The sequence below is a fragment of the Muscardinus avellanarius genome, assembly GCF_963383645.1.
Source record: "Muscardinus avellanarius genome assembly, chromosome: 8".
Classification (NCBI taxonomy): Eukaryota; Metazoa; Chordata; class Mammalia; order Rodentia; family Gliridae; genus Muscardinus; species Muscardinus avellanarius.
In genome coordinates this window covers 115,295,594-115,322,251 of record NC_137794.1, presented here as the reverse complement: position 1 = coordinate 115,322,251, position 26,658 = coordinate 115,295,594, and the positions used below count along the sequence as shown (strand labels likewise).

The 26,658-nt window shown below is 46.4% G+C and overlaps 1 protein-coding gene across 1 annotated transcript in view; it reads left to right on the top strand.

The window, feature by feature from the left end:
- The window catches only part of PDE10A (phosphodiesterase 10A), a gene marked incomplete at both ends in the record, with an annotated part of 477,347 nt that overhangs the window by 374,372 nt on the left and 76,317 nt on the right, over nucleotides 1–26,658 (top strand). Inside the window, one exon of the mRNA XM_080700165.1 lies at nucleotides 22,258–22,286. Within this exon, the coding sequence (XP_080556291.1) occupies nucleotides 22,258–22,286 (29 nt within the window). The remainder of the gene's footprint in view (nucleotides 1–22,257; nucleotides 22,287–26,658) is intronic.

Sequence of the window (26,658 nt, the reverse complement as noted above, 5' to 3'; positions counted from 1 at the left end):
AAACTCCCAAGCAGTCCACAGAAAGGGTGAGCAAGCCCCAGAAGTGCTGTGAAGGCGTTTAGAAACACCAAGAGCTCTTACACAAAAGGGCCGGTTCCTCCTGGGATGCTTCAGAAACTGGTCTCAGGCTAAGGACTTTAAAAGTTAAGCCTCCCTAGCTGGGCTAGGTGGCACATGACTATAATCCCAGTACTTGGGAGGTTGAGATAGGAGGAACCCAGATCTGAGGCCAGCCTCTGCAACTTAGAGAGTCCATGTTTCAAAAACATAAATAAAAAGGACTGGAGGTGTATCTCAGAGGTAGAATGTCTTTGGGGTCAATCCCCAGTACCACAGTAAATAAATATTAAGGGTCCTTAAATCAGTCATAGTCAAAACTATTTAAATGGGTGTGATGCGTTTCATGTACAGGGGTTTTTGACAGAGTGTATAAAGAACTACACCGTGTTAGATCTCATTGCTAGTTGGGTGGAGCTGACTACCCCGTGGGCTTTGTGTGTCCTGACTCAGCTGGTCTTTACAACAGTGTTTGGAGGAAGATGGTTCCCACTTTACAGATGGTGGTGGGTGTGAGCCGTCCGTGCAGAGTCTGTGACAGTGTGCGGCTCACCTCCTTGGCTTCTGCCTGTAGACCTTCCCTCTAGAAGCATCACTTCGTCCCCAAGCCCGTTTTATGGCAAGCTTCTGGTTTCCGAGTCACAATCCAAGGCTGTGCCAGAATACCAACACACCCGCTGAGCAAACGACCCCAAATCAGGAGGCACCCGGGCACAGAGCCCACGCCCCCGGAACCCCTCTCGGTGGCCAGCAGCGAGAAGTGGAAGTCCGCCTCGGTAGTGTGGCGTGCAGATAAGACTCGAGGCAGCTGCTTCCTGACCCACAGTACCTAGAACCGGGGACCGATGCGGCTGCTGCGGCCGCTCTGTGTTCATTTGGGAAGCGTGCCCTGCTTGATTAGTGCTGCCATGGTTTATCCATCAGGCCATCTGGAGGGAAGGATGCTGGTGCCATCTTAGTCCCCTTGCTGTCTCTGGCCCGACATCTACTGGCGTGCAGGAAGTACAGCCCCTCCCCAGTGCTTTCAGAGTCTGAAGCACACCTTTGCATGCCTCGGGCGTGGGGTGCAGGTGCGTGTGCCGCAGCTGGTCTCGTGGCGAGCTCTTTGCATCCTGCAGGCAGCCTCAGCGTGCCGGATGAAGAGCTGGCTCTGCATGCTCACACGTAGAGCATCTGCTCACAGCTTTTCCTGCTATCCCGTGGTTTAGAGAGTCGTGGCCAAAAGCGCTTATCAGAAGAAGGCATAAGCTCCGTGTTGTTCATTATTGCTTTCTAACAATGGATGTGCCTTTAATAGGTCAGTTTCCTTAGCTAGCAAGAAGCCCTGGCATTTCAGAGTTCATTAATTCAGGGGCTAACAGATGTAACCCTCCCAAGTTCTCCCCTTGTGGCCCTAAGATGGCTGTAGCAGTTTCAGGGATAGCAGGCATGCAGTGGTGGACAGTAACAAGCAGGCCCTCGCTGGCACCCCGCTGTCTAGCCTGTAGGCAGGTGCGCAGACCCTCTTTGAGGCGCTCCTGGAAAGTCTGTCTTCTGTAGTGATGTCATAGTGTCTGCAATATGCTGGGCGCGGTGGGCACGCTTGTCATCCCCGCGCTTGGGAGGCGGAGACAGGAGGATCGCACAGGTTTGAAGCCAGCTGTGCTGGCTTAAGAGACCCTGTTTCCAAATAAAAATAAAATAGGTCTGGGAGTGTAGCCCGGAGGTAAAAGGTTGCCAGGAACCCCAGTACCACCAAAAAAAAAAAAAAAAAAAAAAAGTGTCTGCAATATGCAATTTCCCAAGTTCTCCTACATTAATCCCATGATTACATCTCCATAATACCAACCCCCAAGATACTAACCTCATGATTAAAATCGTTAAAAGCTGAGTCCTTCAGGGTCTCCTTTGCTGTCCAACCATATAATCCATACAGAATGACCAACACAAGATTTGATAGCACAACTAACATGAATGTCATTTCATTATTCTCCTTCTTTTTGGCTAACTATACCTGTTCTGAAAAATCCAATGTGTGCATTAAAGTGCACAGGACACACTGAAAAGGCAGCCATGAGATGGAGCCAGTTAGCGTGTGGTGAATAAGTAAAGAGCTCCTACCTCTCAACAACAGATGCTCGAAGTCAGGCCTGCCATAGTACCTGGATAGGCATTTCTCCAGAGAAGTATACAAAACCGAACCAAGACAAAACAAAGATGCTCAGAATTGTAGAAATCAGGCGGGGTAGCGCTGGGTTGTCTAGAATGGTGCTCTAAGAAACGAAGCCAGAAAGTAGTAAGCATTAGTGACGATGTGGAGAAATTGGACTCTCTTAAAGAGAGGTATATTAGGTATGAAAGATTATTTACTTGAATTGAGAAAAGCTATATATAAATAATGAATTTTTTCTTGCGGGTCTGGGGATGGGACCCAGGGGCATTCTACCTCTGTCCTACACCACTAGCCCTTATTTTATTTTATTTTATTTTATTTTTGTAAACAGGTTTTTCCAAAGTTATATACGGCCTCACTAAGTTGCTGAGGCCAGCCTTGAATCTGTAATCCTCCTGTCTCAGTCTCCTAAGTACTGAGATTATAGGCACATGCCATGACAGCTGGCTCTTTTCAGGACAGTAAAATAACATAATGCCCCAGATAGAAAAAGGTGCATATTTTGTAAAAGGCAACCCAAAGATATTACTTAGATATTTTCTCCTACACGACCCATCAGCAGAAATGATGAGCATACTGCAAAGGAAAAAGTTGTGCTGCGTCCTTGACGCTCTACTTAAACATGCATATAAAACACAACAGTTACAGGTGTGAGCTCTGCGCCGAGGTGCTGAGGTTAAGCAGCTGCTTAGAAATTAGACAGCATCATAGCTTGAAAGAAAGCGAAAGACCACGTTCTTCTTTTCTCTTCTTCGTACTCTTCTTCTGTCCAGCTGTACTTTCAGGATGAAACTAAACACACACCCTCTTGAGCCCACAGAGATGGCGACTAACTGCCCAAGTGCAGGGCGGGCAGCTGGCAGCCAGCCAGGGTCCAGGCGCGGGAGCCAGCAGTTCCTCCATCTCCAGCAGCGTCTTTCCCCTCGTCTTCCGGGTCCCCTGCCAGAGTTCTCAGTTATTACTCCAGATGAGGTAGACATCGTGACGTTGGTGGGTCTGTTTAAACAAATACCAGTGGTGTTAAAAGTTAGACTTTTCAGCCAGGCATGGTGGTGCACGCTTGTAATCTCAGCATTCGGGAGGCTGAGACCAGGAGGATTACGGTTCTTGGACAGCCTCAGCTACTCAGTGAGGCCCTCTGCAACTCATTGAGACCCGGTTTCAAAATAAATAATAAAAAATAGGGCAGAGGGTGTAGCTCAGCGGTCGAATACCCCTGGGTTCCATCCCCAGACCCGCACACACACAAAACTTAGACTTTTCATAACTTCCTTCCAAATTGAAGTTGTTCTCCTTTAGATCTTGGTTTGATGATATCTGAAATTTTAGTTTTACTCAGTAGATCTTGGGGCTCATGGATCTGAAGGATGCATGCTCGTAGAAGACAGTGTTTTCCTGCAACATCATAGTACTCTTATACAGTTTTTAGAATCAGACTATTTTTAATTAATTTAATTCTTTTATGCTACTGGGGATTGAGCCCAGGGATATTCTAACTCTGAGGTACACCCTCAGCCCTTTTTATTTTTGGCTTGAAACAGGGTCTCCCTAGGTGGCTGAGAGCTGTTAAGTTGCTGAGGCAAGTCTTGAAGCTGTAGTCCTCCTGTCTCAACCGCCCAAGTATGGGTTTTATAGGCACGCTTCACTTAATATTTACCTGATAAGGATCTGCTGCTTATATTTACTCGAATCACCAGGTTGCTTGACCTTAACCCGAGGGAGTCTGTTTCCTCATCTCTAAGAGTAAGACCTGCTTGACAGGACTGGGAAAGGTTGAACCCCTGGCACCTGGCAGCCACAGGCCACAGCCACGTATGTAAAAAACCAACTGGCTTTTAGTTTTCTGATATACATCCTGCACACGTGTTACATTTCCATGGCTGTTGACAAGTGTAACGCGTGTAAACACAGCCTCAGGCCAGTCCCTCCTCCAGAGGCCATGCCCATGCCCAGCGGAGTTCTCCACAGAGGTGAGCAGGGTGCCCTGTAGCCTGCTGAGCTGTCTGTGTCCCTGGGCCCGGCACCTTTGCAACTCTGCTGGGTCCTAGCACATGTCACCTGTTTCTTCCCGGTTCTACTGAGTGATTTTCTGGTGTGTGGATGTACCACAGTTTATTTGATTTCTTGCTAAAGAATATTTGGATTACTTTCAGTTTTGAGAAGTTAAAAATAACACGAATGCCGCTTAAAGTATAGCCTAGAGTAAGAGGTTTCTCTTCCTGGGAAATGCCAGCTCCTTGTCAGGAGTGGTGGCACACGCCTCTCATCCGAGTGCTTTAATTTCATTTCATAGACATTTGTTTTTTATAAATTTTCAAATTCTAAGGAGGGATCCTTGGAGCATAGCGTGTCTCTGCTTACCAAGCCTCTAATATCGTATGCAGTGTTGGACACCGCAGGGAATATTAAGTGCTCGTTTAAGGAACGGAGCTTGAATGAACAAGTGAATCATTCAGAAGCACTGCATTGTCTCCAATGAGACTGATTTGGATTCATGGTTAGATAACACGTGCATATGAATAAAGTATTTTTATAAAAAGATAGTTCTTTATATTAACTGAGAAGTCTTCCGAATAGTTGCACATTGCTTACAACAGAAAACGAGCCCCTCTTTAGGACCCTAGATGCAGGGTCCAAAGGTGACTTTTATTTTGCTCTTCTCTGGCTTTGCGCTGTGAGTAGTGACGCCAAAGAGAAAAATGCCGTAGCAACCGGAAGTCTAGCGCGGTATTGATGGCCATTTTGTGGGCATTTCTCCTGGAGGAGGAATGCGGGAGCAGCATGGCCTCTTCTGAAGCCCGTGGCTCCCTCGTGTCTGCTAGTGAGGAGCATCTCCACTCCTGCACGCCCTTGCACCTTCACACCCGCACACAGTGTCAGACTGGTACGAATAAGGGTTTGCGTGTGCTCATAGTCGAAGGTTTTTGTGTGTGTGTGTAACTGTGGGAGGAACCCAGGGCATTGTACCTCCGAGGTACACCCCCAGCCCTGTTTTTTATTCTTTGTTTTGTCTCACTGAGTTGGGAAGGGCCTCACTAAGTAGCGGAGACTGTCCGGGAACCGTCATCTTCTGGTCTCCGCCTCCCGAATGCTGGGATTACAAGCCTGCTCCACCACGCCTGAGTCGAAGGTTCTTTGATCTGGATCAATAAAAATGGGCGAGAGACCCTTTTTGTAGGTGTGTTCCATCTTTGGGAATAACCTGACTTTGAAGGAAGGAGGACTTGGAGCTGAAGCACAGGATTTGCTTTGAAGCAGAGGGGAATTGGAGTCGCGCCTGGAGGGAGAGGTGGTGGTTTTCGGCATGGGAGAAGTTGAGGAGTCAGAGGCTCTCTATATAGATGAGAGTTTGAACAGAGGGAGGCGAGAGGCCACAGGGTATCTTGAGCAGGAAGGACTGGGCGCAGCAGCAGGTGGCGGGCTGGCCTCAGGAGACGACGTTGAACTTGCACTGGCCCAGGCGGAGATGGCCACACGTGGAGTGTGGGAAGGCTCCCAAGTCACTTCAGATTTTCAATTTATGGTGGTGACATTTGAGGAATGAGCAGAAGGGGGAGAAGTCGTCTCCACGTGTGAGTGTGCGTGTCTGTGCAGTGTAAGCAGCACTGGGCTCCTGGGGACCAGGGTCACACCGGCAAAGTGCCCAGCCAGCTAGAGTGTGCGATGCACTAACACACTCAGCTGGGGCTGGGCAAGCAGTTGGCTGACCAGGGGTGGGGAGTCCAAGACCCTGTGGGAGGCAGGAGAGCCAGGTGGTGGGCCGGAGGGAGGTGGGCTGGGCTCACCTGGTGTGGAAGGCGATGACCAGGGCAGAGGGCACAGGGACAGTAGAAGGCCACACGTCTGTGGCAGATACACAGCTCGGGAACGCTGGGCCTTTCAAGCTGCTGGCTGCCCTGCATCCGTGAATGCCCCCACCTCTCTGGGTCTTAAAGGCTGGATGCGCCTCCTTCCCAATGGAAGCCGGTGTGGAGAGGAACCAGGGGCAGAAGGAAGGCAACAAGGTTTGATAGAGGAAGACGGGGCGGCGACTGGCCCCTGCAGAGCTCAGCCCACTCACCCCTGTGGACGTGTGCAAGGAGGCCGGGTCCTGAAGCTGGCACTCCAGCCGGGAGCCTGACCGGAAGTGGGGAGGCCCCAAGGGGATGACTTACTTAACACAGTCCCGCTAGAGAGCTGCTGGGGCACAGCATTTGCAGCAGCTGGAGGGGCGTGAGTTCTTCTGCCTGAGCGTACCCAGGTGGCCCATCGTAGCAACCACTGCAGACACACGTGCATCAGGGCTCGGAAGAGTTCCAGGACCCACACAGCAGCCAGCCTCTGATAAACTGCCACTGGCCCAGTTTTGGTAATATCACAGAAGAGTATGCATAACCTGAAAGCCTTACTGAATACCCTGTCTTTTCCAACTACACATGTTTATAAAACCAAACGTTCTTCATATATTTCAACCAAAGTTATATGTTACAGATTAAATTGGAGGAAATTAGAGAATCAACCTTTTTAAGTCAGATTTTTAAAAACCTCTGCAAAATACAAAACAATACTACTCTTCCCAGTGTTTATTTTTAAAAGTCATTTTAAGTATAAATCTCTATGTTAAACTTAATGGTGGTGGTGGTATTATTATTATTATTACTATTATTATTATTATTATTATTGTACTGGGGTTCCTGGAAACCCTTCTACGTCCGGGCTACACTCCCAGACCTATTTTTATATTTTTATTTGGAAACAGGGTCTCTTAAACCAGCGCGGCTGGCTTCGAATCTGCGCGATCCTCCTGCCTCCGTCTCCCAAGTGCAGGGATTACAAACGTGCGCCACCACGCCCGGCTATTATTTTTAAATAAATTAATATATTTTAATGTCCCAGTTTTAATTTAGGCTATACTGCATATCAATTCTACATTTATTAAACAACCAAATAAAGCTCTTTAGGGTCCTCATTATTTTTAAGGGTGTAAAGGGGCAGCATGGGACATGACGCAGGAGACCCACCTAAGCGTGAGGGGCCTCAGATCTCCCCTGGGAGCTGTCGTCAAAGGCTAACGTGACTTAGGAAATTGTGGTTTAGGAAGATAATTGTGAAAACTCTGTGTTTTAGTGAGATGTTCATAATGTATACATTTGATTTCTTCAATTTGATAATATATTAACATTTTGTTATTTTCTGGCACCATTGGGCATACAAAACATGATCACATTAAAGGTAGGGCATTTTTGTTAACTAAGGCTATTTCAGTACATTGGTGACAGTTTATTTGTTCAAATTTATTGGCATTCCCATCTTAACTGACATTTTTTTTTTTTTTTTATACTGGAGATGGAACCCAGTGGCATTCTACCTCCAAGCTACAGCCCAGCCCCATTTTTTTATTCTTTATTTGGAAACAGAGTCTCACTAAGTTGCAGAGGCCTCACTAAGTAGCCGAGGGTGGGGGCCAGCTCCCGACCTTCCTGTCCCAGGCTCCTAAGTGCTGGGGTACAAGTGTGCACCTCCACGCTGCTGGCTGACACTTTTGACATTCAGTTGTAAAATGTGTGCGAGTATGTCCTGTGTTCTCAACTCAGGGAGGCCATAACCACTAGGCTGGACCCATGGTCACGGCAGTTCTAGTTCGGGAGGCTATAACAATTTCGGACTTTTAAAGAGTACATCACATCTACACTGAAGACATTCATCCCTTCTTCACGTTCTGAATGGTTCTAAAAATAACCAACAACCCCGCTAGCACTAGAACTGCATTTGAAAGTGTTATGTAAGATAGGGTAAGGGAAATTAGTAAAGCCAAGTGAATAATAGCTTATCACATTTTTGTTTATTTAAAGTTTTATTCCACTTATTTGAATTAGATTCCTTCCTTCTACAAGTCAGAAAAATCTTCTAATAGGTCACTTTCACTTTTTTTAGTATCTTTAATAGTCCAGTAATAGTAGGTTGAGAAAATAAAGTTACCTAACTGCCCTTTTAAAGCCAATGATCCAGTCTTAAATATAAGAAAATATTCCATAAGTAAATTGTATTTTTGACAAAATAATTAAAATACTAAAGTAAATAATAATAGTTTTAGATAAAAATGTGTACACTCTTCTATGTAGGTGTAAAGGAAACTTGGGATTTAAAAATAACTATTTGGGATGTTAATGAAATTGCAAAGATTATAATTATAGCAGGTATAACTGAAGATAGCAAATAACAGTTTAGTATGAGTATTAAGAATATACTTATGAAGAATTATATATTTATTTCCTAAATTTCTGAACCTGAAAACATTTCAGAAATGTTTGAATATAAAGAATGCACTCCAGGAACGCTCAGAGCATTAACTAACTTCTGGACGTCCGTGTTCATCATGAGAGAATAAGACGCGGTCACAGTTCCTCAGTACTGTTAGAACGTAGTCTGGCTCTGGAAGGGTCTGGGTGTGCACAGGTGGATGAGCCTCACGGGGAGCATTTGGGCTGCAGAGTAAAAATAATGGATTTGAATGAAAGATTGGACTTCTGATAGGCTGAGAGAAGAGAACAGGAAATCCTCCCCTCCCCAGAGCACCAAGAAAGCAAGACAGCCATTTTAGTGTTCTCAGAACCTTTCAGAGGCATACAGTAGTCCAAGAAAGAAAAAACAGTTACGTGTACTTCAGTAACTAGGAGAGCATGTGGGGCTGTGGCCTGGAGCTGCTTTTGCTGCCCCACCCCTGGGTGACTGAAGGGGTTCTCATGAATCTCCTTCCACCGCTCCAGAGACCAGCTCAGCGTGGAGTGTTGGGTCAAGTCTCCAGGCTTCAGGCGGTGGCGTTGTGGGGGTCGGTGACCAGGGAGTCGACCAGCAGTCCGCCTCTTCTGACCTGATGTTTCAGCCAAGATTGGGGAAAGCATGTTCCTGACTGAGCTGCAGTAGAGACTGGAGACGACCTTATCCCTGTACCTTCCATGAGTCAGCCCTTGGGAAGGAACCAGACAGACCTGAAGGGTCTGAACTCCAGATGTGCTTCTCTGCTGCGGATGGGCCCGTCAGCAGAGGATGGTGGAGGAAGAGACAGGCCCCTAGAAAGACACACAATGCAAGACTCAGGCAGATAGGGAGCCTGAGGAGCATATCGTAATCAGACATCCTCTAAGTTACTTGAGAGTATATGAGGGAGAATTCCTTAAAACTTTTTGTTTGTTTGTTACAATTCAGAATTTCCAATGGTTCTTATGCCGGTTGTCTTTTGAAAGCAGCTGATTTACAGCTTGATGATTTAAACATCAAACTCGTACTCCTGTGCAGTTGTTGTCACGGGCAGTTTCTGAAGGCACGCGTGTTTTCCTGAGAAGTCCCCAGTACAGTTAGAAACAATTCCTAGAGAAAATGTGACCTAAGCCTTTTGCTTGGACAGAGCTTCAGCACGTGGGCACTAGTGAGGACAGCGGGACAGATGTGCAGCGAGTGAGCCTGGGGCAGAGGCCAGCCCGGCCTTCACAGCCTGCTTCCAGCCCACGCCACCTGAGGGTCCAGCTGGCCACCTCGTTGTCTTCCTGTCTCTCCTGTCCCCATCCACATGAAGAGATCCGCCGGGGTTAAGCACGGGGCCTGCCCAGTAGGAGAAGCAGGACTTGTGATCACTCCTGTGACTCCGTGAGGCATGCGGTCTCCAGGATTACGCTCTTGGATATGGTGGGCTTGTCCCACCCTAGTTTAAGCTCTAGGCCTCCGTGACTGCATTAAAGATGTAGCCCAGCTGTCCTGGCTGATACTGCCTGGCTACGCCCCTGGCCAGAGCCCTGACTGCTGAGGGATTGCGGGGACCCTGTGGTCCTGGCTCTTAGAATTCTGGAAACGTAGCTGCGGGCCTGGGACTCCTGCTGTCACTGCTCTGTGGCACCTGGCTGAGTTTTCTCTGGAATTTTCCTGGACATGATTCGATGTTTTGTTTTCCCAGTACTGAGTATTAGTGAGTGGATCTAGGATTTTATTAGGCTGGCTTTGGGAAGGCGACGATGGCTCTCTGCTGGCCCTCTGAGGCGGCTGTCGTATTCCATTCCTCCCTCCTCTACTCACACACCAGCGCGAGTGCAGTCTGGGCCACCCCAGTCATCTGCCTGAGACACGCCTTTGTGTGGTGGAAACGCGTGGCCAGGAGCGGGGTAACCCAGCTGGCATTCAGCTATACCATTTTGCTTTTTGTGGATTGAAATTTTTAATAAATGGAAATTTTCTGACAGGTTACCTAAGTATTATTATTTTACCAAACAGCCCACAGAGAAAAGACTGTGTTTTTAAGACATTTAACAATGATATCGTCAATTGAAAGCAAAGATTTAGGATTTAAATGTGTTATTACAAAAGACATGCATACATATGCACAGATGTACATGCAAGATTGTTTCCATTAGCATTGTGTATAACACTGAAAACGTGTGTGGTTTGTATGTGTGGTGTGTGTATATGTATGTATGTGTGTGGTGTGTGTGTGTGTGGTGAGTGTGTTTGGTTAAATCAAATAAGGTAATCTGTAGTATTCTATGGACTGCAGCATATATACAGTAGCATACATGTACAGTGTAGCATGACTTTGTGGCATAATCATAAAGGACTAGTAATACCTATGTTTGTTTATATATAGAGATGTCCATAGCATATTTTTAGCTTAAAAAACAATAAAATAGTTTATATAGAATATATATATTTTGGTGGTACTGGGGTTCTTGGAAGCCCTTCCACCTCTGGGCTACACTCCCAGACCCATTTTTACCTTTTTATCCGGAAACAGGGTCTTCTAAACCAGCGCGCGCGGCTGGCTTCGAACCTGCGCGATCCTTCTGTTTCTGCCTCCCAAGCGCGGTGATTACAAGCATGCACCACCACGCCTGGCTATATAGAATATTTTTATAAATGTGAATTATATTTGTATGTCTATTTAAGCATAAAATACAGAAGATACTTAAAATTTGAATGATTTTTGTATGGTATTGAGTGACTTAAATTTTATTTTCATTCATTCATACTTATAGTTTTTCTTCATCTTAAATGTGCTGCTATCTAAAAGGATAAATTAGTAAAAATGACAAATTACATATATGAGCATTAAAACTGATATCTTCACATATTTGCAGCATACTAATCACAATCTTATAAATATACACAAATATAAATGCCTATCGAACCCTTACTTAAGAACGTAATGATTAAAGATGCCTAGATTTAAAAGACAAGAGTTTCTGCCAGCTATTCTGTTCACTCATGGATAACAGCTATGGAAGGAAAAGTTAATGATCCAACAGGATATAAAGTCTTTTCTTTTTCTTCTAAAGTCCTGTTTTATCTGTATTAGTTTGTCCACGAATATACAGATTTAATAACGTATTCTTTTTCACTATGTAAGTAAAACCACCCATCAAAGTCTCTGCAGCCTCTTCACACAGCCGCCTCCCACACACGCTGTCTTTTCTCTCTGCTGCTGCTCAGGAGCTCATGCCTTCACCGCGCCAGGGGGAACGCGGACCCCACACCTCCAGGTTACCTTGCATTTAGATACCAGGCTCCCATTTCTGCAGCACTGAACTTTCTAAAATGTGATCTTTGCGATTTAATACTTTGAAATGTTCATTTGAGTTGTTAATTAGCACTTTGTGAAAATATTTTAATAAAGTAGGATATATAATGTTACATCATGGATAAATTATTTGACATATACCAAAAGATTGCTTAAATTTTATTGACTATCACAGTGGATTCAGGTATATTGTACAAGCAACTTGATTTTATTCATTCTCTACATTTGGTAATATAAAAGTAATTCAGATCATTTTATTCTTCTTTTTAGTACTAGGGCTTAAACCCAGTGTCATTCAACCTCCGAGCTACACCTCAGCTATTTTTATTATTTTTACTTTTTTGAAACAGGGTCTTTCCAGATTGTTTAGAGCCTCATTCCATTGCTGAGGCTGTTCTGGAACCTGAGATCTCCTGTCTCAGTCTCCCAATTCCTGGGATTAAGGCATGCAGTGCCACTCCCCACAGAAGTCCAGGTCTTTGAAGGAGGATAAATCTTTCAGTAGTTGCAGGATGAGAACACAGTATTCATTAAATGAATATTCATAACTACTTAGCCTAAGGACACCCATAGGTAAACATAATTAATGCAGCTTAGAGTCAAGTATTTGATGTGCTATCCTTTATTCAACAGCCATGGAGGTACTTACTTAGTATTCGCCAGTTCCAGGCACTGAAGATAGAATTTTATAGATGAGAAACACTCTGCCGTCCTTGAACTTTCACTTCAGTGTGGGTGGGCAAGACAGGCAGGCAGTTAGATAAGAAACTACCTCATTCTGTATTCCATTGGAGGTCATATGAATTACGGAGAAAAGCAAAGCCCAGGTAGGGAAAGACGAGGCGTGAGGGAAGAGGATGCTGTCACCTACGCAGGCACTTTGTGGAGCCGTGGGGGCTCGCCTCCCTGACTCTGAGTGACGGGAGACACATAGACGAGGGAATCCCAGCAAACATCACTCAGAACTTCAACACAGTGGAGTGTATGGGATAAGAAGTGAAGGAGATACAGTACTAAAGTTTCAAAGTCAAGGGGAATATTCGTGGAGTTGAAGTTTGCATGCCGAGACTTTATGCAAATCCTGAATTTTATATTCACTTAAGAAGTCATTGGAGTTCACGGGATGGCACCAGACCAACTCACTCAACAGCCCACTAAGCTCCAGAGAGGAGCGGCGGACAGCGAGCCGAGGTGAGCCGCTGCGGAACAGCCAGACGGGATTCGGCAGATTTCTCGGCGCAGGGAGCATCTAAAGCTCCCAGGGGCTGGGCTCAGCACACCCTGCAGGGACTCAGAGTGGAGTTCAAAAACAGAAAAGAAATACGCCAGCCTCACGGCCGAGGGCGCAGTAGCGGCGCATTATTGCTACCAGCGGCAGCAGCAGCGAATTCACTGAGTCCACGAAAGCTCCATCTGCGCACTCAACAGGTCTGAGACTCTGCGATACAACCCAGTAAAGGAGTAGTGGGAACTGAGATACCATAGACTCGAGATCCACAGCACCTTAAGTGAAGTCGTAGTGACCCAAGGGAAGAACCCAGAGAAGGCACAAACTTCCGAAATCATGGGAAAGAGGAATAACAATGGAGCAATGAATGCCCACAACCCCATAACATCAGAACCTGATAAAACAGAAATTCAGAGATTTATAGAAGATCAAATCAGGAAAATAACTGTAGAAATAATAGAGGTGTTTTGAAAAGAATTCAGAGAGAGCCAAAGAGAGATAAAGGATGCAATTAATGAAGTAAAGGCCTCAATTCAAAGTACAAACAACCGATTAGACCACATGGAGAATAGAATCTCACTCCTAGAAGATGATCATTCAAAAAATGAGCGCATAGTTTCTAATTTAGAAAAAAAAAATCCGACAGCAGGAATCTGACATTGAAGAAATATGGGCCCATTTTAAGAGAGCTAACCTAAGAATAATTGGAATAGAGGAGAGAAAAGAAGGTGAAACCAAAGGGATTAACAATCTTTTCAAGGAAATAATAGCAGAAAATTTTCCACACATAGAGCAAGAGGTCGATACACAGGTCCAGGAAACTTATAGAACTCCCTTTAGACAGGATCGGAGAAGAGGATCCCCACGCCACATAATTGTCAAAATGACCAATGTGGAAGCCAAGCAGAGAATCTTAAAGGCAACAAAAACAAAGGACCAAGTGACATTCAGAGGCAAACCAATTAGAATCACTCCAGACTTCCCAAACCAAGTCATGAGAGCCAGAAGGGCTTGGAGTAACATATTCCAAACTCTGAAAGAAAACAACTTTCAGCCAAAAATTTCCTACCCAGCAAAACTTTCTATCAAATTAGATGGAGAAATAAGAAGCTTTCATGACAAACAGAAACTGAAGGAATTTATGTCTTCAAAACCAGCGCTAGAGAAAATACTCAAAGAGATTAACTACAAAGAAGAAATAGGTAACACACACCAGAATCAGAGAAATAAGATTTTCTATCCAACAGACAACTAAGATTGGTTATCTGTGGAGATTCATTATTTATGTTAGTCTTTTACCTATCTCTAAATTGTATTGTTTGCTTTTATTGTTGCTAATTTTTAGGATTTCTAGTTGGAATATTAATATACCTTCAGATATAGCATTTGGAAATATTTTATCCCATTCTATCATTAACTTTTAACTCTGTTTACATTGTCTTTGGATATACAATTTTTTTAAATTTTTTAGGGAGTTTGTTTACCCTTCTGTTGCCTGTGTCATTGAAATCATATCCAAGAAATCACTGCCAATTGTGAGGTTGTGAGGTTTTATGACCCAGATTTTCTTCTAAAAGTTTATAGTATTAAGATATATACTTATGTCTTTTATCTATTTTGAGTTAATATTTGTATATGGTGTTAGGTAAGGGTCCAATTTTATTCTTTTTCATGTAATTATTATTTTTCAACAATATTTAGTTTAAAAGATTATTATTTCCTCCACCAAATGTTCGTGGAAACCTTGTCAAAAATAACTTGACAATGTATGGAAGAATTTATCTCTAGGCTTGTATTTAACTCCAATGTTTTATATATCTGCCTCTAGAACAGTACTATACTGTTTCAATTATTGTAGCTTTATATGGGTTGAAATCAGAAAATATACATCTTCTAGCTTTGTTCTTCTTCGAGATTGTTTTGGGTATTTAGGTCCATATTCCATATCAGAATAAATTTTTTCTGAAAAATAAATAAATGTATGATAGCTTCACCTAAAAAAAAAAAGAAAAAATATTCTCTGGTAAGAAAGAAAGCAAAAAGAAATATTGAACTGTTATCTTTTAGTCATCAAAAGCTTGGTATCAGACAAATGAAACTGTTATGTGAGATTATCATTGTTAATATTGGATAAATTGCTATAAAACTAGATGTCAACCACTAAGCCAAGCATGGGAAGGAGGGATGGGGAGTGAATGGGGTGGGGATTGGGTAGGGGCTGACTGGGCGATGTGTGCATGTATGTCTACAAAAGTATTTTCTTTATACCATTATGATGTATGAATACATTGCACCAATAAAAAATAAAATTAAATTAAAAAAAAGAAGTGATTCACATGCATCTTGTTATCAGAGGAAGGCCAGAAAGTGGATGCCAGGTTGAGTGGAGTCAACACCGGGAGGCACCCAGTGCCGCGGTGCAATGTCAATGGGCATTCATCTCTTGAATCTTAACAGAGTCTTAGCCCAGTTCATCTTATACAGACTAGGAAGTTTGGAAAGGTCAAGAACTCCACTTACAGTTGGTAGGTGAAGCGGCGCCCCCACCTCTCAAGGAGACCTTTATAATACCGCAGCCCCCTCCCCAAGCCCTGGGTCTGTGTCCTGCTCCATCCGCCCCCAACCCCCAAGGCACTGAAACGTCCAACTTGGTACAGAGTTCAGTTCCTGTCATGTTGTTGATGGTCTCCTGCCTTGACTTCCACCAGGACAAGGCTGATTCTCTCTGGACCTCAGATACTGGAGGCTCCAAGTGCGGTGCCTGGTCCTTGTGTGCTCAGTAGATACCGTGGAGGCCGGAGGATTTTGAGTGAAGAGTGAGTAAAACAAATCGGGGCTCTCTGGAGGGCCAGGCCTGGTGAGAAGAGCCTGGTGTGCTGTGGGCCCCTGTGGGTGATTAGAGCAGTGCCCACTTGCCTGGGCTTGAATCCTAAGCAATGGGACTTGTCTGTTTTATGGTAGAAGTGGGAAAGCTTTAGGAAGAATTTTAATTTTATATGATAATGTGTTAGTGATGTAAAAGTCACACCCTGATAACATTTCGTTGCATTTTCTTTTAAAAAATGCTTTTCAAATTTTTTTCAAAATATTTTGAAAGTTTTTATTTGACCTAATAAAATAGGCCTAAACAATAGGAAAGTTAACTACTGCAAATATTAAGTCTTTAGGAAATGAGCTTCATTGTTGGGCAATTAATTTGTTTAGAAATGTGTGTAAAATGCATACATCCCTCCCACAGATTTTTGTCTGTCTGTACCTCCCTCTCTCTTTCCCTTTCATCTCTCTGTCTCTGCTAGTGTTGATTTCAAGTTGACACTGCTCAGGACTACAGGAGGATTAAGGCAGGATGGCCGGTGCCACTGAGGGCCAGAGGCATCCTCGTGGTAGTCCTCAAAGCCACACGTGCTAGTCAGTCTGTCTATCTGTCTGTCTGTCTATTTACCCTATCTCCATGCATGTATGTATGTGCGTATGTAAGTATTTAGTGGTACTGGGGATTAAACCCAGGGGCATTCTTTCTCTGACCTATATCCCCAGTCTTATTTTTTATTTGTAAACAGAGTCTCTCTAAGTTGGCTAAATTACAGGCATCAGTTACAGGGTTTGGTACTACCTGTCACTGTAGCATCCATTGTGGGTATGCACACACCCATGGGCAAGGGCAGGGGCCACTGCATTAGACACTGGACATACCCTGCGGGCTGAGTTGTTAAGATGGTGTCATGGTCTGTAGGTGAAGTGGACTGCTGTCTTTAGGTAGGCCCTCAGCTGAGCAGTAGCACCACAAATGCCTGAAGGAAGCTCAGTGGGGTTCTTCAATGCCCAAGCCAAGGAAGTCTATAAAGAAGAGGTTGGCTTATAAGTTGTCAAGGGAGGTGCTTGTTGCTGATCATGAGAAGCAGGTGTATTCCATTTAGGAATGTAAGAATTGCCGCAGAGTCTGAGGGCGAAGGGAGGTGGGTGACCTGATACCACAGTAGTCTCGTGACACCCTCCTGGTGCTAGCGCTGCGTCTCCTGGCTGCAAACACAGTACCTGTGTGACAGTCTTTTCTCTTCCCGTGGAATGGGCACTGAAGGCAGAGGATTTACACACTGACCCAAGGAAGCCTTAGTAAGCACCACCCTGTGGCAGAGCTCAAGGAAATGAACAATTAGTATAAAAACTAGAAACCCTTCAAAAGTAGTCTCTGGAATTTTGCAGTGAGGTCACATGAGAATCATGATTTAGAATTTGGAATGGAAAATGTGTTTTTTTAGTCTTAACCTATCACATAGGCAGTAAATTGTCACCTTCCCTCTTTATTCTGAATGTCTTCACTGGTAATCAAATATTTTCACTTTATTATTTATCATATATATAATATTATCATGATATTTTAAAAATTGGGGATGCAGAGTTTTTAATATAATATTTTAACTTTTCCTATGTAACCACAATAAAAAAAAATATGTTTTGAAACACCTTTTCCTGGGTGGAAGAAATGATGAATGCACTGCACTGTCTGTCCTGTGGACGGCTCCATGCCAGGTTCTTACAGAGCTCGTGGTCAAGTGGTGTCTTTATGCCTCTTATAACGCACTTACTGTCTCATAGTAAGCAGAAACAATTCCATGGTTTCTTGTCTTCGGTTACTACAAAATGTACTGTCTTTGACCCTGTATCATATATTTTCAGACAAAACTTCCTCTGTTCCTTTTTACTTTGCCTTTTCGGTGTTTGCCCTTCTCGTATTTGCTCCTCAGTCTGCTTCGTCGTGTTAAGCTCTGTGTCCATCCTTTTCTGGTTGCAAATGTGGCAGTGATGTGCACGCCCTCTCTTGTCTGTTCGGGGAATACCAGGACATCCTGGCTGGACCTCGGAGTGCAGGATTTCTACTTCAGCTCCTGCTTGCATTGTCTCCACGGTACATAGATGCGAATCGTGCCCCTGGGGCCAGCAGGAGAGCAGGTAGAAGAGGGGGCAAGGGTGGGCCTTAGTGGGCTGCCTGGGAGACTCCAGGGGCTAAGGGCCTTCCTGGTCCCCACAGGGCGAATCTGCAGGCAGATGTAGGGAGCGCTGGGCCTCCTGGAAGGACCGATCCACTGACTTCTAGCTGTTCACGTTCTCTGAAGGTTGATTCATTCTCTCACGCACAAGGAGATATTTTGATATCCATCTGCTAAAAGTGGGGCAGAGGCTCACATCTTTAAATTGCAATTTGCTGCAGTTTACCATGAGTGCAAAAATTCAGAAATGTGTAGTAGAAAAAGGGAGCATCTCATAAAGATACTAAGATGCCACTGGCACTCAGACTCCCATGTATATAAAATATTCTGAACTCACTCTTTCACTTCACACTTATAAGGTGACATGGTACACTATAGAAAAATAATGTGTAAGAGAGACCTATTTTTGTGTGTATCCATATATGAAAATTTTAAAACGTGTACATATTCACACACATCTATAGAGTAGATAAGTATTTTTAAGCCAAGATAGGCTCATGCAATAGTTGTGCTTGTCCCTTGTTCTTTTTAACTTAAGTAAATCATGAAAAAAATTCCAGGTAAATAAATACAAAAATTCGCCATCATTTTAGCAGCTGCACTTTTGATCACGTTGTATCTATGTTTTTATTATAATTCTTTTCAAATCCTTTTTAGGAATATGTTAGAAGATCAAAATAAAATATTGTTTTAAAATTATAAAAAGCAATCCAAATCTTTTCAACACATCAATGCTCATTTTACAATGGATCTTCTTTACATCTACTAAACTAATTTATAGAACGTGTTTTGCCTACTTTGTTTCCCCTCTTTTTTCTTTCTTTAGTCGTATTTACTTTTGTCTCTGAAATTATGAGACAAATAAATCTTTCCTTCTCTGAGTTGATCTCGTCTGGTGTTTTGGTCATAGCCATGAGACACTAACTAAAATGGCTTTTTAACCTAGAATTCACTCCTGAGGGACAGGGAATCGTCAGCTGCATGCACTGGAGGAGGCAGTTATCTGAAAGTGTTCTTCCCCAGAAACAAAACTGCTTTCATCACCGGTGCCTGCGGCTCTGCTGGTGTCCCGAGGCGGATCCCACAGGGCCGGCCTCCAGGTCTGCCGGCCGCACGGCCTCTTGTGTGCTCCCACGGGGCTGCGCGCTGGAGAAGAGAAGTGCTGCCTCAAGTGCGCTTAGATTTTTCTGGGGCGAGAGAGTGCAACTAAATGAGACTTCCAGGTAGGATATCGAGTCTGGGCTCTCGCCTGGTACCAGGATTCACCGTGCTCGTGCGTCTCCTCAGCGAGCCAGAGCACTGCACCCCCAAGACAAAAGACCAGATACTCACTCTACAAAAGCCATGCCTGCCAAGTGTGAAGAAGACGAGATCGCTTCTGAATCATCTCATGAAGCAAAAGTCCAGAAGTCTCATGTAGACATTTCCTTTCCTCTCAAATACTTTAAATTGTTTATAAAGCAAACATATTTGGTTTTGTAGATACATACATCTGCAGTATCTGACGCAGAGGCAGTGTGAGAAGTTCTCAATGAGTGAGGCTGATTGGAGCGGCCGAGGAGCTCTGCTTCACCTCTGCCGGCATCGAGGCCCACCCTCCCGGAGCCGGCTGAGGGCTGAGGTGGCGGTCGGTGAAGGCAGACAATTCCAGAAACCCTCTCAGTCTTGGGAATAAACTTCTGCACAGCCAGCGCTGGTTCCATCGTGTCCATTTTTAGGCATTTTGCTTTTGTAAATGGAGCTCATTGAGGATTTTTTGTAAAAAATTAAAATCTCATCTAAACCTTCACGATTTTAGAATTGATTTGCTGTTTGCAGTGATTAAAGCGAACGGTTCCATCCTCGGGGTTCAGGAGGGCATTAGTAGTGGGAGTGTAATGAGGAGCCCTGCAGTGGGCTTCAGTGAAGACGGAAAGTGCTTCCCTTGGCCTCACACTCTCGGGGAAGCCACACGCGCTCTTCTACCACTTGCAATAAGGTAAGAAAAAGCATTAGCAAACCAGGAGATGCAGCTCAAGACTCCACCAGACCTCAGGCAGCGTGGCAGTCATTAAGAGCATGGACAGCAAGTGCTGGGGAGGACATGGGGAGGTCGGGACTCTCCCCACCATTAGTGGGGTTACAGCGCAGTGCAGCGCTGGAGAGCAGGACGCTGAGAAGGGAGCCACGTGACATCCAGCTCCACCACGCCCGGGTGTCTTCCCGGGGACGGAATCAGGCTGGTGAAGAGGCTCCTGACATGTTGATAGCAGTTGTTCACGATACCCCACCATGGAACCAGCCTAGACACCTGTCAGCAGGAGACTGGACTACAAGATTATGGGATACACACACAACGGAATTCTACTCGACAATGAAGAGCAAAGTTATGTCCTTTACAGAAAAATGGACGGAGCTGCAGAGCACTATGCTAAGATTAGCCAGACACAGAAGGTGAAAGGTCATGTTTTCTCTCCTATGGGGAAGCTAGGGAGAAACTGGGATGCCAGAAGACCTCAAGGGAGAAGAAACCCCAGTGGTTCAGCGGCGGGTGTTTAGAAGAGGGTGGCGTTGGGGCGATTAATGAAAGAAACACTCCCACTGATGTTGTGTACATTTTTGAAATTATTAATGCCAATCTCAGTATCATGTACATGGAAGGGAGGGAGCAGAAAGAGCCCGCCAAGTCCTGTGTGCATGGGTGTCTCAATCACTCTACGCTACATTATGATGTGAGATTATAATGTACAAATAGAAGTGTACTAAAAGTAAACAACAAAAGAACAATACATAAGTTGGTATGCAAAACTAGAAACTTTTTATTGAATAACTTCTCTCTTATAAAAGGTCCCCAGGTAAGCCGGGCATGGTGGCGCACTCTTGTAATCCCAGCACTTGGGAGACTGAGAGAGGAGGATCCCAGTTTGCAGACAGCCTCAGCTCCTTAGTGAGGCCCTTTGCAACTCAGTGAGACCCTGTTTCAAAATAAAATAATAAAAATAGGGCTGGGGGTATAGCTCAGAGGGAGACTGCCCCTGGTTTCCACCCCCAGTACCACACACACACACAAGTTCCTCTGTAGCCATGTTGAAATCTAGTTTACTTTAGGTTTGAGGCATGCAGTGATTTAATAGGTGGAATACTTTTGAAGGGCAGAGTGAGAGTGATGGGTGTGCGGATGCATGCGTGTGAGCCTATGTGCATGCGTGTGCGTGCGTGCATGCGTGTGTGGTGTGTGAATGCGTAGTAGGATTTCTGGCAAGATAGCAGCTTGGTGTCATGGTATATATTATTGCTGTATCATGGTACTAGACATGGTGTCATCTGTGGAAATGGGCAGTGAGAAGTTACTGAGGAAGATTAAATAAGAAACCGCTGGAAGCCGTGTTCGGTTAATACAGATGATTAAGGAGAAATACAACCCTGAATCTGAGAGGCAGAGACACGGTGTGTTATTTTGGGTGTGCTTCGTGGGGACACAATGTGTTCCTCTCACTTCTACTATAAATGCATGGGGCTGACGGAGTGCCTGCCTGCGCCTACCTGCCATTAGGCACCGCCGGGCGAGGACCCTGTGCAGCCTAGCATCTCACGCCAGGGCCTCCCCGGCAGGAGTAGAGCTGCCGATGTCGCCCAGAACCCGCAGCTGCATACGATACTGCTGCCAGCTGGTCTCTTACACTGTGTCTGCCACACAGACGTCCTCCCGCCTGGACTGGCTCCAGGGCAAGGGCCCAGGGGGTTCTCACCTAGACCGGGTGCAAGCCATTGGTGCCAAGTCACCAGCAGACTGTGCCGCAGCAAGCATAAACAGCTCCCGCATGCTGGGGCTCCTGGCATGCAGAGTGCCTTGTGGGTACGTTTCAAGCCTGGCCAGGGCGCCAGCAGGTGCGTTCCTTAGCTCAGCAGAGCAGGCAATTCCAGGTCTGCTGAATCACCCCCACACACGCACCGATGGCCTGGGCATATTCACGAGGGTGGCATCACTGTGCTGGCTCGAGCCCAGCGGCCCACTTGGTGCTGGCTGGTCCTGTGCACAGCATGGCCGGCGGGCAGGGGTTTCCACTTCAGGGAGGGAAGGTGGAGAAGCGTTGCCGAGGTGCTGGGTTTCGTTTCTCCTTGGAAATTACCATATGCTCCTCTAACTTGTTGTGTTGGACCTTTCCGTTGCAGTGTGGTATTCCTTAATCAAATCCTAAGGTTCCTTACGAGGAAGCGCTGTGAAAGCATTGAGTGTGTGGCGCAAGCGGCATGCTCTGTACTTGAGAAGCGGCACTTTCTAACTGTCTTTTCCTCCTTCTCCATCCCCTAGATGAGTCGGCTCCTAAAGAAGTCAGCAGGGTAAGTGATGCGACTATATATATTTTTTCTTTTTCTTTTCTTTTTTTCTTTTTTTTTTGCGGGTCTGGGGATCGAACCCAGGGGCATTCTACCTCGGAGCTAAACCCCAACCCTATTTTTTAATTTGTTATTTTTTGAGCAGGGTCTCAATAAGTTGGGGAGGGCCTCACTAAGTAGCTGAGGCTGGCCGGGAACCACGATCCTCCCGTCTCAGCCTCCCGAATGCTGGGATTACAGGCACGCGCCACCACACCTGGCTGCGGCTGTCATTTCTACAACTACCACAGGAGAGGAAGGAAGAAACACCTTCATGCATGCCCTCAGTGTGCTGACATGTTTAAATTAGGAGCCCCACAGCAAAAACCGAGTGCCCTCAAAGTAGCACTCATTCCTGTGGAATAAAGGGAAGGAAGTCAGGAGAGGGGCAGGCAGCTGAGGCTGCCAGGCTGAGGGCAGCCCCCGAGCATTTCACTCGGGCTGCTCATGCCTACAGGCTTTGCCAATCGGCTGCCAGCTCGGAAGTGGAGAGACTGCCGAAAGGTCAGATTGCTGGCTCTTCTTGGAAAGCCAGAGCAGCAAGGTGCCCCTCTCGCAGGGCGGCCACCTGCTGAGGCGGGGGCAGATGCAGCCCCCGCTTGGAGGGCTGGGCGCCCCCTTTGCTGCTTCCCCGACAGGCACTGCCGCCCTGGCTTCCGTGCAGCATCTTCTTTTTGGAGAACAAAGGGCTCACGGGTTGAAGGTGTGATTTGCTCAGCACGTCTAGAAGTATTAAATGCACCGTTTTCATGTCCTGGAGGAAGACTCAGTGTTCGCGCTCAGAGACTTAGTAAACTTGAAAACGTGGGGGAGGAGTGTTGAAAGCACCTGGCATATGGCGCTTAATACTACAGAGGTGTCAGTAATAAGAAAAAACATCTTCCTTCCTGTGTACAGAAATCCTAAATGCAGGTCAAGCATTGAAACTATCATTAGTTTGAATTGCCTGGTACTTCTTTGAAGATAGTGATGTTCAGGGTAATTAGTAACGTCTGGTTCATTTTCTGCACTTGGGGCTGACAGGCCTGACTTGGACGGCGTGACAGGACCGTTGGGGAATTTTGCGAAGGCGTTGCTGGTTAAAGTTCCCTGTATACCCAACTGTATTTCATTTTTGGACCATCACCCTCCTGAGGTGTGGCTCAGGCTTCTTCATCTAACGTGTGATGTGCGCCTGTGTTTTGAAGCCACACCACTGAGCAGTTTCCCTGCGCCCCTTCCCCAGAATCCTCAGCGGGGACAGCGCTGAGCGAGAGCATGTCAGGTGCCTGGGCGGGGAGGTTGTGGCTGTGCTTTCTAGAGACCAGCCTCTGTCGAGGAGTCTTACACTTTCCTCACCAGACACGGTCATCAGCCCCTCAGAAGACGCCCATTCAGCCCGACTTTTCGAGGTTCTTTGGAAAGCACCAGGAAACTAGACAGGTCCTCTGAGTGGCGTGCAGACGGTGGAAGTGGACACACCACCGGTGGCGGTGGGTGTCTGAGCACTGAGCACCTGGGCAGAGCAAGAAGAGAAGGTGACTCAGGGTGGGGGGTGGCATGTGGCTGGGCTCTCTGGGGACACACCTCAGGGAGCGAGGCGGTGGGCCCGGTGGGAGACAGCCAGCAAAGGAGCATCCAGGCAGGAGGTACGGACGACACCCATGCCGAGGCCTAGCGTGCTGCGCGGACCCAGCTGGGACGGCTCACCTGCCAGAGCCCGGGAGCAGGAGGAGCCGGGCAGAGAGGCGGGAGGAGGGAGACTCGAGGGATACAGGGCCAGCCGCATCTAGTCTGTCTTTGGTTTTTGCTTTTATCTTGATCAACACTCTAATTTTTTTTTTATTACCATGGTGGTTTATGGAGTGGTCCCAGTTGATCAATAAACTAGATTCCTGACAAGAGAGAGGGAATGTATCAAGATGAGAAGTACTTGGATACAGTCGCTGGAACAAGCCAGGCTGCAGGCAGCCAGGCCTGGGGCCCTGGTGGCTATCCTGACTCCTGGTGGCCGGCTGGTGGCTGGCCCGGGGCCCCTGGTGGCCTGTTAGCAGCTGGCCTGGCTCCTGGTGGCCGTCTTTGCCCCGCAAGGCTGTAGGTGTGCCCCATTGCCCTCCCTCATCTGTGGTCGTGAAGGAGATCTCTGGATCCAGTCTCATGTCTTCTTAGTAGATGTTGCTTTTTTCACTTCTAAATATCTGTAGAAGTTTATGATTTGCTCTTAGAATCCATGAGTTCCAGTAGGACCGGTGTGGATGTTTGAACTTGCTCGTTTTGCCAGGTACTCGGGGAGCCTTCTGAGACATGCTAGAAGTGCTCCCTACTCCAGGACAGCCTCTCTGTTCTCTGTGCAGCGGTTTCTCCCATATCTTTTGTTCTCTTTAAGATCACCAAGAGTCATCTGGCTTCCGAGTCCCCACTCAGGTAGAGCCCGACCTCTGTCTCCCCGGCCCCGACTGCCCTTCCCCGGCCCCGATCTCTTCTGCACTGTTTCTTGTTCCCCTAAAATCCACATTGGTGCTTTTGTTAAAATGGCATCTGTTGCCAGGCGTGGTGGCGCACACTTGTAATCCCAGCATTCTGGAGGCTGAGACTGGAGGATCACAGTTCATGGACAGCCTCAGCTACTTAGTGAGGCCCTTCACAACTCAGTGAGACCCTGTTTCAAAAAATAAAAGCACTAAAAAAATAGGGCTGGGGTGTAGCTTGAATGTAGAATGCCTGTGGGTTCCACCTTTGGTACCGCAAAAATAAATTAATTAATTAATTAATAAAACCTAGGGCTGGGGGTGCAGCTCAGAGGTACAGTGCCCCTGGGTTCCATCTCCAGTACCGCAGGGGAAAAAAAAAAAAAAAAGAATTACTTAAAAAGGCCTCTGTCTTCGGGTGCTTCCTCTTCGTTCCCGCAGTCTTCCGTCCTGTGGTCATCTCGTGCAGCCCTTCCTGGCGCTGTCCCCTCACTCTTTCCACACAGGTCTTCCTCCAGTGTGGTCCAGGGTCCCCTGGTTTCAGACTCCCACTTGGTTCTCTTGGTACATTTTTCTCTCTAACGTGGCCATGTGTGGAGAGGGACTCACTTGTTGGTGGTGTGTTGGCCCGGGAGGATGCGAGGTCTGCTGCTGTAGGTGGGTGCTCCTGCCTCAGTCCTCGACGTCTGACCCTCGAGGGTTAGATAGAGCGGGCCTGGCGCTACTTCACTGTAGAGCTGCGGGCAGGCGTGTGGGGACATTGGGGCACGCATTCCTGGAGCAGGTGTCCCCGGATCCTCTCTGGGGTGATGGAAACACATCGCTTTCCTTTCACACCTCATCATCCCATCCCCACCTGAAGCGCCTGCGGATAGTGAGTGCTTTTGGTCCCTGGTTCCCCCAAACGTATCATTTATTTTCTAAGACAGTGCCATCATCTTGGACAGCTGATTTTAACTAGCCTTTGGTGCTCTCTGCTCACTCTGGCTATGCTGGTACATTGTCCAGAAAAGTGTTTGGCTATATGTGGCACGTAGCAGCCGCCATCACCTAGCTTCATGACTGATTCAACTTCTTATTTTTACTTTTATTTGGTTATGTAGTAAAACGAAGGGCGAGAAACCCTAGGATCACAACCTTAAAATAGTTGCTTTTTGCTGGGTAGCCAGTCTTTCTTCATGTGTCTGAAAGGTCTGATTTATCTATTTGCTACCCCAGACCATACATATGCAGATCAATTCCAGAATATGTGCTAACCATTTCTGTTACAGGGATTATGGGGCTGGGAAAGGATGCAGTGAGGGCAAGAAAGGAAGAAATTGCTCCTTCTAGTGGGGTTGGAGGAGAGAGGAGTTGGCTGGTACAGTGAGTTCCCAGGCACAGTGGGAGGGTTTGCAGCTGGTAGGGAAGCGGCAGACTTGTGGATAATGGGGCAGGGTGGGATACAGGTCCAGCAGGCTGGGATGCGGGTCCAGCAGGCTGGGATGCGGGTCCAGCAGGGTGGGATGTGGGTCCAGCAGGCTGGGATGCGGGTCCAGCAGGGTGGGATGCGGGTCCAGCAGGGTGGGATGCGAGTCCAGCAGGCTGGGATGCGGGTCCAGCAGGGTGGGATGCGGGTCCAGTAGGCTGGGATGCGGGTCTAGCAGGCTGGGATGCGGGTCCAGGTGATGCTGCTGCAGGCATGCTGTCTGGCTTTTCTAATGTGAGATGGAAGTTCTAAAAAACATTAGCCTGAAAACATTTATCAACTTGCCTGCGCGCTTTCTCTTGCTTTCATCCCTCCACGGCAGTGTCAGGAATTTACTTAAACATCTCCTTTACAGAATCTAGCTTTATTTGCTGGACTCACATTGCTTTGTAATGTGACCTCACTGTGAGATGGCAGAGGG